Raw genomic sequence first — 13,747 nt, 5'->3', positions numbered from 1 at the left:
AAGCGTTGGAGGATGGTGGGAATGCTGAGCTTCTCGATGACGGTAATGACTTCGTGAGTATGTACAGATGTCAGAACTTGGACTCTGGACATGCAGGCACAGGAACCAGCTAGAGGAGCTGCTGCACAGCAGTGTGAATGCACCAAACGCCACTAAACTGTGCAGATAAAACAGTTAGTTCTATGTTGCGTGAAATTCATGTCAATAAACACATGAATCGAGGTATAGGATTTGTTGAGAGACTGAGTTTATCGTGTGAGGGAAATGCAGGAATCAAGGATAACCCCACAAATCTTGTGGATTGCACATGAAGGGGGCTGGAGCCACCTTTACCTGAGGTAGGGAAAGATATAGTCGGTCTGGGATGTGTGGTGATTGACAGGTCTGTTAGGCATCCGAGACGAGGGAAACTCCAATTCCCGTGAGGGAAGGATGGTGGTTGGTCACACATTCTTAGAGAAGCTTTAATTCTTTGTGTCATTATTATTATTGACTTTATAAATTTACAAATACAAATAGTACACATTTCTGGTGTACAACACAATGTTTTGATACATATATACAACATGCAATGGCTAAGGCAAATAACTTGACATATGAGTGACCTTGCATACTTATCTTTTTTGTATGAGGGGAATATTTATGTATTCATTTATTTTTCAAGAAAGGGTCTGGCTCTGTCGCCCAGGCTGGAGTGCAGTGACGCGATCACAGCTCACTGCAGCCTTGACCTCCCAGGCTCAAGCAATTCTTCTGCCTCAGACTCCTAGGTGGCTGGGACTGCAGGCTCGCACCATAATGCCCAGCGATCTTTCGTGTTTTTTGTATAGACTGAGTTTTGCTGTGTTGCCAGCCTGATCTCAAAATTCTGCTTTCAGTTGTGTACATTACTGAGAAGTATTCACACACCATTGTGATTGTCACTTTCAGTACAATGTTCAATAAATGACATGAGATATTCAACACTATTATAAAATAGGTTTTCAGTGGATGATTTTGCCTGACGGCAGGGGAATGTAAATGTTCTGAGCAAGTTGAAGGTAGGCTAGGCTAAGCGCTGAAGTTCAGTAAGTGACCTAATAGTAAATGCATTTTTATTTTCTATATTTTACATTCACAGTGGGTTTATCAGGATGTAACTTCATTGTAAGTCGAGGAGCATCTGTACTGTATACTTGAAATTTGCTCAGAGGGTGTATCTTAAATGTTTCCTACACACACACACACACACACACACACACATATCAAGAAATAAAAAGAAAGATGTAGCTCGTGCCTATAGCCCCAGCTGCTAGGGAGGCTGAAGCAGGATTGCTTGAGCCCAAGAGTTAAAAAATAAATAAGAAGGAAAGAACATGGTATCTATATGAGGTGATGGAGACGTTAACCAGCTTGGTTCTGACGATTGCATCACAATGTATACATGTTTCCAAACTTTAGCCTGGTGACCTTCGTTAATATGTTGGGGCCTGGCGCAGTGGCTCATGCCTGTAATCCCAGCACTTTGGAAGGCCAAGGTGGGTGGATCACGAGGTCAGGAGTTCAAGATCAGCCTGGCCAAGATGGTGAAACCCCATCTCTACTAAATATACAAAAATTAGCTGGGCAGTGGTGGTGGGTGCCTGTAATCTCATCTACTTAGGAGGCTGAGGCAAATAATGGCTTGAACCCAGGAGGTGGAGGTTGTAGTGAGCCAAGATTGTGTCACTGCACTCCATCCTGGGCGACAGAGCGACACTCTGTCTCAAAATAATTAATAATAATATTAAAATAATAATGTGTTGGGAAAGTCTTAGCCAGAGCAAGGAATAAAGGTCATCCAAATTTGGAAGGAGGAAGTCAAATTGTCTCTCTTTGCAAACAACATGTCATCTATAAAAACTCCTGAAACCTCCACCAGTAAAACTGAGAACTGATAAAGGAATTCAGTAAAGCTGCAGGATACAAAGTCAACATGCAAAAATCAGTAGTGTTTTTATACACCAACAACAAACGAGTGGGACAAAAACCAAGAAAGGAATCCCATTTACAATAGCAAAAGAACCCCTAAAAACCTGGTAATAAATTTAACTAGGGAGGTGAAAGATTTCCACAAGAAAAACTATTAAGCACTAATGAAAAAAAACTGAAAAAGACCACCAAAAATGGAAAGACATGTTCATAGAATGGAAGAATTAATATTGTGAAAAAGACCATACTGTTCATAGACATCGACAGATTCGATGCAATCTCTTCCAAAATACCAACAACATCTTCAAAGAAATAAGACTATGAATTTCCAGAGGGGAGGATTTGGGAGAATTGTGTAGCCTGATGGTGGTTTAGGCAGCTCCCAGTTAATTCCAGTAAATAACTCCATTCTTAACTCTAACTCATTGTCAACACCTCAGTGGTAAACCAGAAAAGTTATGAGAATCTGCATCAGAAAATAATTGTTTCAACTTCTTGGCAAAATGACCTTGTATCCAGCACTTCCCTGACAGTCTTATTTCTTCTTCAAACAACACATCAAGAAAGTTCTACTCCCAAGAAATTTGAAGTTCCCAGAGTGAAGTGGCTTAAGATTTCCCAGGGATTTAAACCAGAATCAGTGTAAAACCAGCAACCCTCCCATGTATCCTAAAGGTTAGAGAAGGTTTCCTCTGAAATTAAAATGAATGAGTCACTATTCAAATGGATTAGTGTTACCCAATTGATGGTGTGAACTTCCCAAATTATAGTCTAATCTTGCCTAGCATTTAATTATCATTCCACATTAACTCCATGATCCATACAGTAAAATTCACACCCACCATTAAGGCTTTTAGTGCTTGAGAGCCCTAACTGAGGGGGCTGAGAACTAGGGAATCCCATGGGACCCTCAGTGTATCTATAAACCACCCTCATAGCGTCCTGGAATGAATGCAGAGACGAGACCATGTGCCTTTCTCTGGTTCCCACTGTTTTTATATAAGGGTAGGCTGGTTAATAGCAAACCAGTGATTTAGTCTAGCTCAAACCAAGTTTTCCCATGTCAATTCCAATATTCTTTTTAAAAAAGTGAAAAATTATCACCAATATTCATTATGTATCAACAAAGACTGTCTCTTTTTTTTCAGTATCTTGACATTCGCATGTGAAAGCTTTGCTCAAACTAGATCAAATCACTGGTTTGATATTAATCCACCAGCTCTTAACATGTTCTTTACTTGTTAGGATATTAGTCTCTATGACATGAGGGGACCCAAAGTGGTTAACACGTGCGGATCTGTATTTTCTGAGGCCTCCAAATACCTCAGCAATATGACAGCTCAGTAGAGCGGGAAAACCTGTGTTCTTTGCACAGTAGGCATGTTTAATACATTAATTTCCTGTGGGCGGGGTTTCAGTGGCAAATGTAATCAACGCCGCTTACGTACAATGGGCTCTATGGCCCTAAACCAATCATGGGGCGGCGCAGGGAACCGGAAACGGGGCCTCAGTCCCTTGGCTTCTGCATAAATTGACGCAGTTCAGCTGCAGGCCAGTTGGAGAGCGCATCCCAGAGCCAGGAGGTTGGCGGCGGAAGCCGGGAAGGAGGTAAGTGTCCAGTGGGCATATGTCTGTGGGGTTTAGGAGCTGGCGTGCGCGGGGGTTGGTTTCAGAAAGTTTGGGTGTATTTTCTCATGCATTTATTCGGAGACTTTGTGCAGGCAGCGGATCTCCTTTGCACCCCATGGTTAACTCTGACTCGTTATGCAATGCTTGTGTAAACTAGGAATAATGATAACTTTCTCATCATAGTTAGGTTATATTTTATTTTATTTTATTTTAGAGACAGGGTCTCGCTAGAATTCCAGACTAGCCTGGAATTCCTGGACTCAAGCGATCTGCCCACCTCCACCTCCCGAGTAGCTGGGACTACAGTCATATGCCACAACGATCGGATAAATTATTTATTTATTTATTTATTTATTTTGCAGAGATGGGGTCTCGGTGCGTTGCCCAGTCTGGTCCTGGACTCCTGGGCTCCACCATGCTCCCGTCTCGGTCTTCCAAAGTGTTGGAATTACAGGTGTGAGCCACCTTGCCTCCCACACACCCTTCTTAAAAAGCGTTGCTGGATTTTCCCTTTGCGCAGGGTAAAATCAAGCCATTGATGAAGGAGCATCAACCTACTAGGCCAGTGAGAATCTGAGCTAAGTGTCCCTACCTGGGTGGCCCGTGTGGTATATTCTCCCAGAACTGGATACTAACTCCTGTACCTGCCTTTATTTTTTCCTGTGTCTTGGTTCTTGCTTTAACGGGAAATGAACTGAGATCAAATACAAAGTGGTTTCTAGGAACATGAAACCACTTTTTTTTAAGAGACAGGATCTCACTATGTTGCCCAGGCTGTTATCAAACACGGGCTCAAGTGATCCTTCCGCCTCCCTGAGCAGCAGCAGGCGCCCTGTGGCAAAATCACTTTTAGTTCCAGAATTTCGGGCTCTCTTTCCTCTCTCATATCTGTATGCTTTTTCAATAAAAATTAATTTGCTTCTAATTGAAAACTAGAAATTGTATATATTTATGGCATATAGCATAATGTACTTTGTAGTATCATAAACGTTGCAAAATGGCTAAATTAAGCTAATATTCATATGCCCTACCTCATGTACTAACCATTTTTGGTTTTGAGAATACTTAAGTCTACTTTTTTTCACCATGTTGGACAATTGCTTTGTTGAATTGATTTCTTCAACTGAAATTTGTACTCTTTGACCTGTATCTCTCCAGCCCCCACCCCAGCCCTGGTAACCACATTCTACTCACTGCTACTATGAGTTCCACCGGGTTTTTAATTATTATTTATGATATTTACTTCCTTTTAAAATTTTTTTATAATTGGAACTTTTATTTGAGATTCGGTAGGTACCTGTGCAGGTTCGTTACATGAGTATATTGAGTGGTGCTGAGGTTTGGGGTATGACTGAACCTGTCACCCAGGATGTGAGGATAGCAACCAATAGGTAGTTTTTCAACCTTCCCTCCCTCTGTCTCTCCAGTGTTTCACTGTTTTGGAGTCCACGTCCTGATTTCCTTTCCTCTGCGTACGGGTCCTGGAGCAAGATTGCCGGATCATGCAGTTGTTGTACTTTTAATTTTCTGAGGAGTTTCTATACTGTCTCCCGTATCGACTGCACTAATTTACATCCCAGCACAGGGCGCAGAGGATCCCTCTCCTGCGAATCCTCACCAACACTGGTTCCATGTGTCTTTTTGGGAACCGCCGCTCTAGCAGGCGTGAGGGGAGCCTTGTGGTTTGGATTTGCATGTCCCTGATGATGAGTGATGATGAGCACCTTTTCCTAGACCTGCTGGCCATTCACATGTCTTCATCTGAGATGAAGCGTTCTCATAGCTGTTGAACTTGGACAATAATTGATGCCTGGAGAGTATCACTCAGTGGCTCCTGCCTGATAAAGCTAGGTTTAGCAATTAAGTTTTAAAAACCTTATTATTGTATGAACCCACTTTAAAATATCATAGAGCACTAGACTTTAAATCTGTCTTCTGGGATGAGACTAAGAATAGAGAAACCCTTAGAGAGAGAAGGTAGATTAGTGATTTCCAGAGGCTGGGGTGGGTGGGCAGGGGGTGATCACTGATAGAGACGGGGTTCCTTTTGGGGTGATGAGATCATTCTGGAACTAGACGGTGGTGATGGTTGCACAGCAATTGCCATGAAATTGTGCACTTGAAGAGGGTAAAAACGATGAAATGTATGAATGTGCATTTTACCAAAATAACAAAATATCTGTGGGAGCTTAATCCTCATAAGATTCTTTAGTGCTGTCCTTTCCCTGGAGCAAGTAAATGTTCTGGGGTGAACAAGAATATATGTTGGGGGAAAATATTACGTTCTAACTCTTTTTCTCTATCTTTTTGCATAACTATGACTAAGGGCTTTGCTTTGGATCTTGTCCTGATGAGAAAACATAAAGGGCTTACTTTATTGTTACATCAGATTTTAGGAGCTTCACTTAACTGTCCTATTTAATTTAGAGTCAAGAACCACGTTGTTCCAACTGACAGGAAAACTGATTCAACCTCGGCACAGTGATTTCCTACAAATCAGAATCCAGGGGGCATTAAGATTTTAAACCACAATATGTAGTCAAGTATAGACACGGGAAGATTTCCACTGTGTTGAATTCGATGCTGCTGAAGAAGTGGCGTCCAGGATGAGGGACTTTGAAGGGAGGGGCGGATGGAGTAGAAACTTAAACTAATCAGGCTCATGCTTTTTCCCCCCCAGACGTCTGAACGAACAGTGAATCTGTTACTGAGGAAAACCAGAGGAAGCCTGTGTAGATAGGTATCAATTAGATACCAGCTACTGGAAGAGCTTTCTCAGAGACTGATTAAAAAATTCTCCACTAGATATGGCTGCAAATTGCACATCCTCATGGCGTCAGAGAGAACCCTGCAACAGACCTGGGTTGGAGCTGCCACGGTCTATGGCATCCTCAGAAACTCAACTTGGAAATCACGACGTGGACCCTGAGATTTCTCACGTGAACTTCAGGATGTTCACCTGCCCGAAGGAGTCGGACCCCATCCAGGCTCTGAGGAAACTCACTGAGCTGTGCCATCTGTGGCTGAGGCCCGACCTCCACACCAAAGAGCAGATCCTGGACATGCTGGTGATGGAGCAGTTCATGATCTCCATGCCCCAGGAGCTCCAGGTCTTAGTCATGATGAACGGCGTGCAGAGCTGCAAAGACCTGGAGGACCTGCTGCGAAATAACAGAAGACCCAAGAAATGGGTGAGTGGGACCCTCCTGATTGGCTCAGGGAAGGGGAGCTGGGATGGGGGCTGCACGGTGCACCTGGACTGGAGAGGACCCGAGGGGCTGCTCTAGGTCGGGGCTTCCAAGTAGAGGAGAGTTTGCCCATGAGGGGCACATGGCAGTGTCTGGGGACAGTTTTTGGTTGTCACAAGGGGGAGGACAGGAGATGCTGCTAAGCTTTCTCCAAAGCTCAGGACAACCCACCATGACAAATAATCATCCAGATTCAAATATCAGCTGTGCTGAGATGGCCAATTCCTGGTGTAGGCGATGGACAGGCGGAGGGGATACAGGGATCTACACACTGTGTGAGGCCAACATGGAAGAAAGACGTTGGTGAAATATTACACCTGATGGAATGTAGGGGAGGAGGCATTAGAGTGAACTGAAGCGGGGCCCAGAAGTCCCATCCTGAGGCAAGGAAAGTGGTTGGTATCAGAGATCCAGGGATCTGCCTCCAGGTCCCCACATGAGCCCGTAAGTTCCAACACAAGGTGAGCTGCTATTGGCCAGTTGAGTTGGATTCACCCAGGATATTTCTCCTTCTCTTCTCTTTGGTTTAGAGACTCTTTCATCTAAAGGACCCATATTTGTGTACTTACCTAGAAAATTCCAGGTGCAGGCAGGTGCTGGAGTCTAGAGAGGAGAAAATTCAGACAGGATTGCTGTGTCCACAGAGCTGACTCTGCATCGGGAAGGCAGATTTGAACATTAATTACAGTAAAGTTTGAGCATTATGGTAGGACCCAGGGAATATAAGAGCTACTTTCAGGTTCTCATAGTGAGTCTGATTTTTTTTTTTCTCTCTACAGTCTGTAGTCACCTTCCACGGAAAGGAATATATTGTACAGGACTCAGATGTTGAGATGGCTGAAGGCCCCGCCAGTGTCAGGGATGATCCGAGGGACATGTCCAGCCAGCGGGCCTCCTCTGTGAACCAGACGTGTCCGGGGGAAGGCCAGGCCCGCCGAGAGCTGCAGACCCTGCCCAGGGTCCCTGCACTGTTCAGGAGGCAGGTGAGTGTGTGCGGCCTTGGTGTCTGGGCGGAGGTGGGAGAAGGATCAGGAAGAAATCGTGTGTCCACTGGACTGATTGACAGATTTAGCACAGGAGAAAATTGGAACCATTCCCCATGGAGATGGTACATCCCCAGACATTCATTCCTGAACCATCACAGAGAGGGAAGCCTCATCTACTTTTCTGTCCACCATGAGAGCTTTTAGCATTGAGGGTGGGGGGTAAGAAATGGTCTCAGTGAAGTGAGGGAGGCAGTTGGCACAGATAGATGAACTGAAGATGCCTTCCCCATAGCCAGTTACCTCAAAGCCATTCCATGTAATAAATCAGCAAGGAAACCATTTGCTACAGATTGTCAATTTCTTAATTTGAGGAATGTTTCTCAGCTGGGGTGATTATGCTTTTCCGGACACATGGCCATGTCTGGAGACGTTCTTGTTTGGCATTCTCGGGGGTGGTGGGGTGTTAGTAGCATCTAGAGGGTGGAGGCGGGGCCTCTGCTCTGCACAGCAGCGCCCCCTCCAGGAGGGTGATGCAGTTGCAATGCCAATGGTGCCAGGGCTGAGGGGCCTCCACCTAGAGTCATGCTCCTTCCAGCCTCAGGGGCAGGGAGAGGTTGGCACGGCGGGAAGAAATATGCTCAGAGAACCACAGAGTGAAAACCACCAGGCACAGGAGCTGATTTAGAATATGGAGGGTGCAGATTAGGGACAGACTCAGACGTGAGGTGGTGATGTTTACTTGGGGTGATGGGGTGGTCCATAGGAAGTCTGGTGTATCCAATGAGGAGGGGACAGACATGTCTGTGCTTCCACCGGTGTAGACACGGAGTCATTGCCCTTGGTTTTTCATCTTCAGGGAGAGGACTATCTGCTACACAAGAGTATTGACATAAAAGGTGACCCAAAGTCTCCGGGACCCAAGCCGACCTTGGAGAAGGATCTGAAGGAAAACAGGGAAGAGAACCCAGAACTTACATCCCCAGAGCCTCAGCTTCCAAAGCGTCCCAGTGAGTATGAAGACTTGGATCCAGAGGGGTTAGCCCCTCTCTTCTGGGGTGCAGGGCTGGGGGCCCAGCATTATCATCCCCTGGGGGAGTTGGCACTCAGCTGCCAAAGCCTCCCCATCCTCCACTTGCCAGAGACCTATGGTCCAATGTCTTAGGCTTGAGGTTGAGGGGAAGTTGTCAGCCAACATCAGTGTTTGGTTGCAGTGAGTTTGGTGTATTGAAAATGCGCTTTATTAACTGTTGTGTGTGGAATCCCTTCTTCCAGCAGATCTGGTGAGAGCAAAGGAGGGGAAGGAACCCCAAAAAAGAGCCGCTGTGGAAAATGTGGATGCCGACACACCTTCTGCCTGCGTTGTGGAGAGAGAAGCTTCGACTCACAGTGGGAACAGAGGAGACACTCCGAATCTCAGAGGTCCCAAAAGAAGCAAACGGGACGCCTCCTCCATTTCCCAAGAAGAACCTCAAGGAGAAGCCACACCTGTGGGCAACAGAGAATCCCTGGGACAAGCTGGGATGAATTCAATTCATTCCCCAGGCCCTGCGAGCCCAGTCAGTCACCCTGATGGCCAAGAAGCCAAGGCACTGCCGCCCTTTGCATGTGACGTGTGCGATAAGAGGTTTACCTGTAATTCCAAGCTAGTTATCCACAAGAGATCACACACAGGAGAGAGACTCTTTCAATGTAATCTCTGTGGGAAGCGTTTCATGCAGCTCATTAGCCTCCAATTTCACCAGCGAACCCACACCGGCGAGAGGCCCTACACGTGTGACGTCTGCCAGAAGCAGTTCACCCAAAAGTCCTACCTGAAGTGTCACAAGAGAAGCCACACAGGGGAGAAGCCCTTCGAATGTAAAGACTGCAAGAAGGTTTTCACCTACAGGGGGAGCCTGAAGGAGCACCAGCGCACCCACTCTGGAGAGAAACCCTATAAATGCTCCAAGTGTCCAAGAGCCTTCGGTCGGCTGAAATTGTTAAGACGCCACCAGAAAACACATCCAGAAGCCACTTCTCATTGATTGCATAATCCGGTCTATGCCTTCTGCACCAAGAAGAAGTGAATGATGATTTTTCACTGATGTTACCAGAGTACATTTGACACGTGCAAGGGCGCCTGGCACACAGAGGGAGTGCCCTAGATATGAATTGCCATGATGTTTGAGTAAATACGTATCCTCCCCACTGAGCTTTGTTTTCTGTTTCATTATGTCCATTGTTTTCCTATAGGTTTATTTTGGTTTCTATTGCTGTTCTTTCAATAAACGATCATCTTATTAGTTTTCAATATTGTGTAACAAAAAACTGAGTTTCCTGATTGACATGGGGTTACCCACTGTTTTGTTGTAAAGTAAAATTGTCCAAGGAGGGTGGCCATATAAAATACATAATGCCTGGTGAAATTTGAGTTTCAGATAAACAATTTTCTTCAGTATCAGCATGTTCTAAATTATTCGTTATCTGAAACTCACAGTGGTATCCTGTGGAGTTTTCGTTTTCTTTTTTTTTTTTTTCTTTTTCTTTTCTTTTTTTTTTTTTTTTTTTGAGATGGCATCTCCCTCTGTCACCCAGGCTGAGGTTCAGTGGTGCAATCACCGCTCACTGCAGCCACAACCTTCCAGGCTCAAGCAATCCTCCTGTCTAAGCCTCCCGAGCAGCTGAGACTACAGGAGCATGTCACCAACTTAGCTAATTTTTGTGTTTTTTTGTAGAGATGGAGTTTTGCCATGTTGCCCGGGCTGGTCTTGAACTCATAAGTACAAGTGATCCATCTGCCTTGGCTTCTTTAAGTGCTGGTATTACAGGCATGAGCCACTGTACCCTGTATTGTTTTTATTAGACTTTAATTATTATATTCAAATTTTTGGAAATAATTTTTTGTAGTGATGGGATTTCTTGTTGCCCAGGCTGGTGTGGTGTGAGCCACCACGCCTGTCTCTAGACTTTCTTTTTCAGAGCTGTTTTAGGTTCACAGGGAAATTCAGTGGACAGCACAGACTTCCCCTAGACTCCCTGCCCACACGGCACAGCCTCTCCCCGCCCAGCATCCCCAGCAGAGCGGTGCACCTGTTCCATCAGTGAGCCTGCCCAGACACATCACCAGCACCCAGAGTCCATGGTGTCCATTAGGGCTCGCTCTGTGTGTCGTACATCCTGTGGGTTTGGACAAAGGCCTCATGAGGATCCACCACTGGAGTATCATGGGGCATACTTTCACTGCCCCCTGAATCCTCTCTGCTCTGCCTGTGTATCTCCCTGCCCCAGATGGTGTATTTTGTGGCCTAAAGTTGGCAATTTCTAAATCCCCAATGTGACTCTTGGACTACAGAGGCATTCGGAGTCTCTGGGGACTAGTTGGTCTTAGTGATAGTCCCATCCCCTGAAGGCGTGGTTAATCCACAGGTGGGTGGGCCCCAAATTCAGAGTTTCTGGTTGAGTAGACCGGGGATGGGGCCTGAGAGTGTGCATTAAAACATAGAATTCATTTTAGAATAGCTTTCTAAAGTCCATAGAGCTCCCTAATGCCCCACACCATTTCCCCCATTGCTGACTGATTCATTAGTATGGCACATTTGCCACAAGCGATGAACTGACTGAATACATTGCCGTGATCTAAGGGCCATACCTTATTGAGGCCTCCTTAGTGTTTACACAATGCCCTCCTCTTCCTTCCTCCCCATCCAGGACACCACATCGCCTTGAGTCGTCACGTCTCCCTAGGATCCTCTTGGTGACAATTTCTCAGGTTTTACTTGTTTGGGATCACCTGAGAATGTGCATTTTAGGTGGTGCTGATGCTGCTGGTCTTGGGAGGACATTTTATGGATGGCTGGTTGAACTGACAGGCGGAGTCCTGCAATCTGCAGAGGTCTGGAGAGGTCCCTTCCCGAATAGGCTGGATTCATTTATTAAAGGCCACTTTTGTAAGACTTTGGTTCTTGTCATTTTAATTTAAAGGAATTTAAACAAGAGACACACAGCAAAGAGATGCAGCATAGAGTAACTGACTGCAAAGGAAATAGGGCATTTTGAAAGTTAAGTGTGGAATAGACAGGACATCCTGGGAGCAAGGATTGAGGGCTGGCTGCTCCTGAGGATGAGACAGCGAAGACCTGCTGTCTTTATGGGAGTCTCGGATGACTACACCTAGTGGGGTGGGACGAGGTGTTACTAGTAAGCACGTTCGGGGTGGTCCTCTGGGCGCACAGGTGCAGTAGCTGTGCACACATCTCATTAGCGTCTTTAGTCTCCACCCAGGGGTGTGCTTTTTACTATCATAACAAGCAAAGTGTCAGTGTGTGGATGGGTAAGATCAAAGTGTGCAGGCTCTCAGAAATTCCTTACAGGAGATGGCTTTGCTTGAACTCAAATCCAGTGTGAGGCTTATTTTGTTCACTGTATCGTCACCACGCGTGCAGCATCCTAAGGACGTGGTCATTTCCTTGACTGCCTATCCTGCCTCACCCAGGTCCCTTTCGGAGTAGCATTCTTTGAGGCAGGGGCCTAGAATCCAACATAAAATGTACATGGACTCCCCTTTCATTCAAGAAGTGGAGGTAGGCGTGGGTGGTGGTTCTCTCTTTTGGTGATTGTGTTCGACCTTCTTCACCAGATGTAGAAAATGTTTTGATGATACTACCTGCCCGTTTAATTTCAATCATGGTGCTCTGTGATCCATTAATGACTTCCAGTGTTTCCTTAGAGCTTCATTTTCTAATTTGGCTACATGTTGGAGTCACTTGAAGAGTTTTTTATTTTTTTAAAAAAAAGCAATGCCTGGGGTCCAGCCCTAAGATAATGATGTGATTGGCTGAGGATGTGGCCCCTGTGTTGAGAGTTTATAAAACTCCCCAGGTGATCTAATGTGTGGCTGAGTCTGGCAGGCCGATTTTCTGATTGCCTGGACACTCCAATTCCTGTCCTCTCATGGGGATGAGTGAGTTCATTTCCATGACAGGATCATGCACCTCTATTCCCAGTCTAAAGACGGTAGACTCATGAGCAGTGGCTCATGCCTGTAATCCCAGCACTTTGGGAGGCCGGGGCGGGTGGACCACAAGGTCAAGAGATCGAGACCATCCTGGCCAACACGGTGAAACCCCGTCTCTACTAAAAATACAAAAACTAGCCAGGTGTGGTGGTGTGTACCTGTAGTCCCAGCTATGCAGGAGGCTGAGGAAGGAGAATCACTTGAACCGGGGAGGTGGAGGTTGCAGTGAGCCAAGATCACTCCACTGTACTCCAGCCTGATAACAGAGCAAGACTCTGTCAAAAAAAAAAAAAAAAAAAGAAAAGAAAAGAAGAAGGTAGACTGCACTGACCAACCCTGGATGGGTGTCTCTCCTGCCATATCTGGCTGCCTGAACCACTCCAGGGACTGCCCCTCACAGGGACTGCCCCTCATGGCTAAGGGCGCACCTGACCTCGGGCTGCCTTCGCACTACTGCTCCTCAGCCGCCTACGTGCTCTGGTGGATGCTCCAAGCCAAGATACCCACTGCAACCCCAAAAAGCCATGTGCTAGAGATGACTTTGAGTTGAATTTAGAAGGTGCCTTTTTTGGCAGAGAAACAACAATGCAGCACTGCCTAATCCTCCCAAGCTGGAGCTAAATCTGCACCAGCCAACCTGGCCCACCTGGTGGCTTTCAGACTCCGACCTTGCTGATGGGACATCAGGTGGGGAGGGAGGCTGTGGCACGGCCATGGGAAGGAGGAGGAAGACAGCAGCTCCCCTGGCATGATCCCTGGGATCATGGAGGCTGGGCGGGTCAACATGGTTGGAGTTGATTCTAGCTTTCTGTCTTCCCAGAAAAAGGAGCTGGGAAGCTGGGCTTAAGCGAGTATCCTGCCTCAGCCTCCCAAGTAGCTGGGACTACAGGTGTGTGCCACCACACCCAGCTAATTTTTAAATTATTTATAGAGTCGGGGTC

The 13,747-nt window shown here is 46.1% G+C and overlaps 1 protein-coding gene and 1 pseudogene across 2 annotated transcripts in view; both read left to right on the top strand.

Annotated features, from left to right (window-relative positions):
• The window catches only part of LOC105551651 (zinc finger and SCAN domain-containing protein 5A), a 106,525-nt gene extending 96,416 nt beyond the window's left edge, over nucleotides 1-10,109 (top strand). Inside the window, exons 1-5 of one of the 2 annotated variants that reach the window (XM_011996986.1) lie at nucleotides 3,478-3,558; nucleotides 6,260-6,770; nucleotides 7,607-7,810; nucleotides 8,670-8,820; nucleotides 9,086-10,109. In XM_011996986.1, coding sequence (XP_011852376.1) covers nucleotides 6,387-6,770; nucleotides 7,607-7,810; nucleotides 8,670-8,820; nucleotides 9,086-9,837 — 1,491 coding nt within the window. In that variant the 5' untranslated portion in view covers nucleotides 3,478-3,558; nucleotides 6,260-6,386 and the 3' untranslated portion in view covers nucleotides 9,838-10,109. Of the gene's footprint in view, nucleotides 1-3,477; nucleotides 3,559-6,259; nucleotides 6,771-7,606; nucleotides 7,811-8,669; nucleotides 8,821-9,085 lie in introns of those variants that run through there. The other variant, XM_011996987.1, reaches the window with a different exon arrangement.
• A 2,227-nt stretch (nucleotides 10,110-12,336) lies between these two features.
• Nucleotides 12,337-13,747, top strand: part of LOC105551698 — a 2,566-nt pseudogene continuing 1,155 nt past the window's right edge.

This window comes from Mandrillus leucophaeus, unplaced genomic scaffold (genome assembly GCF_000951045.1).
Source record: "Mandrillus leucophaeus isolate KB7577 unplaced genomic scaffold, Mleu.le_1.0 Scaffold53, whole genome shotgun sequence".
Lineage (NCBI taxonomy): Eukaryota > Metazoa > Chordata > Mammalia > Primates > Cercopithecidae > Mandrillus > Mandrillus leucophaeus.
Note: the sequence above shows the minus strand (reverse complement) of the source record. Positions and strands in the feature narration are given on the sequence as shown.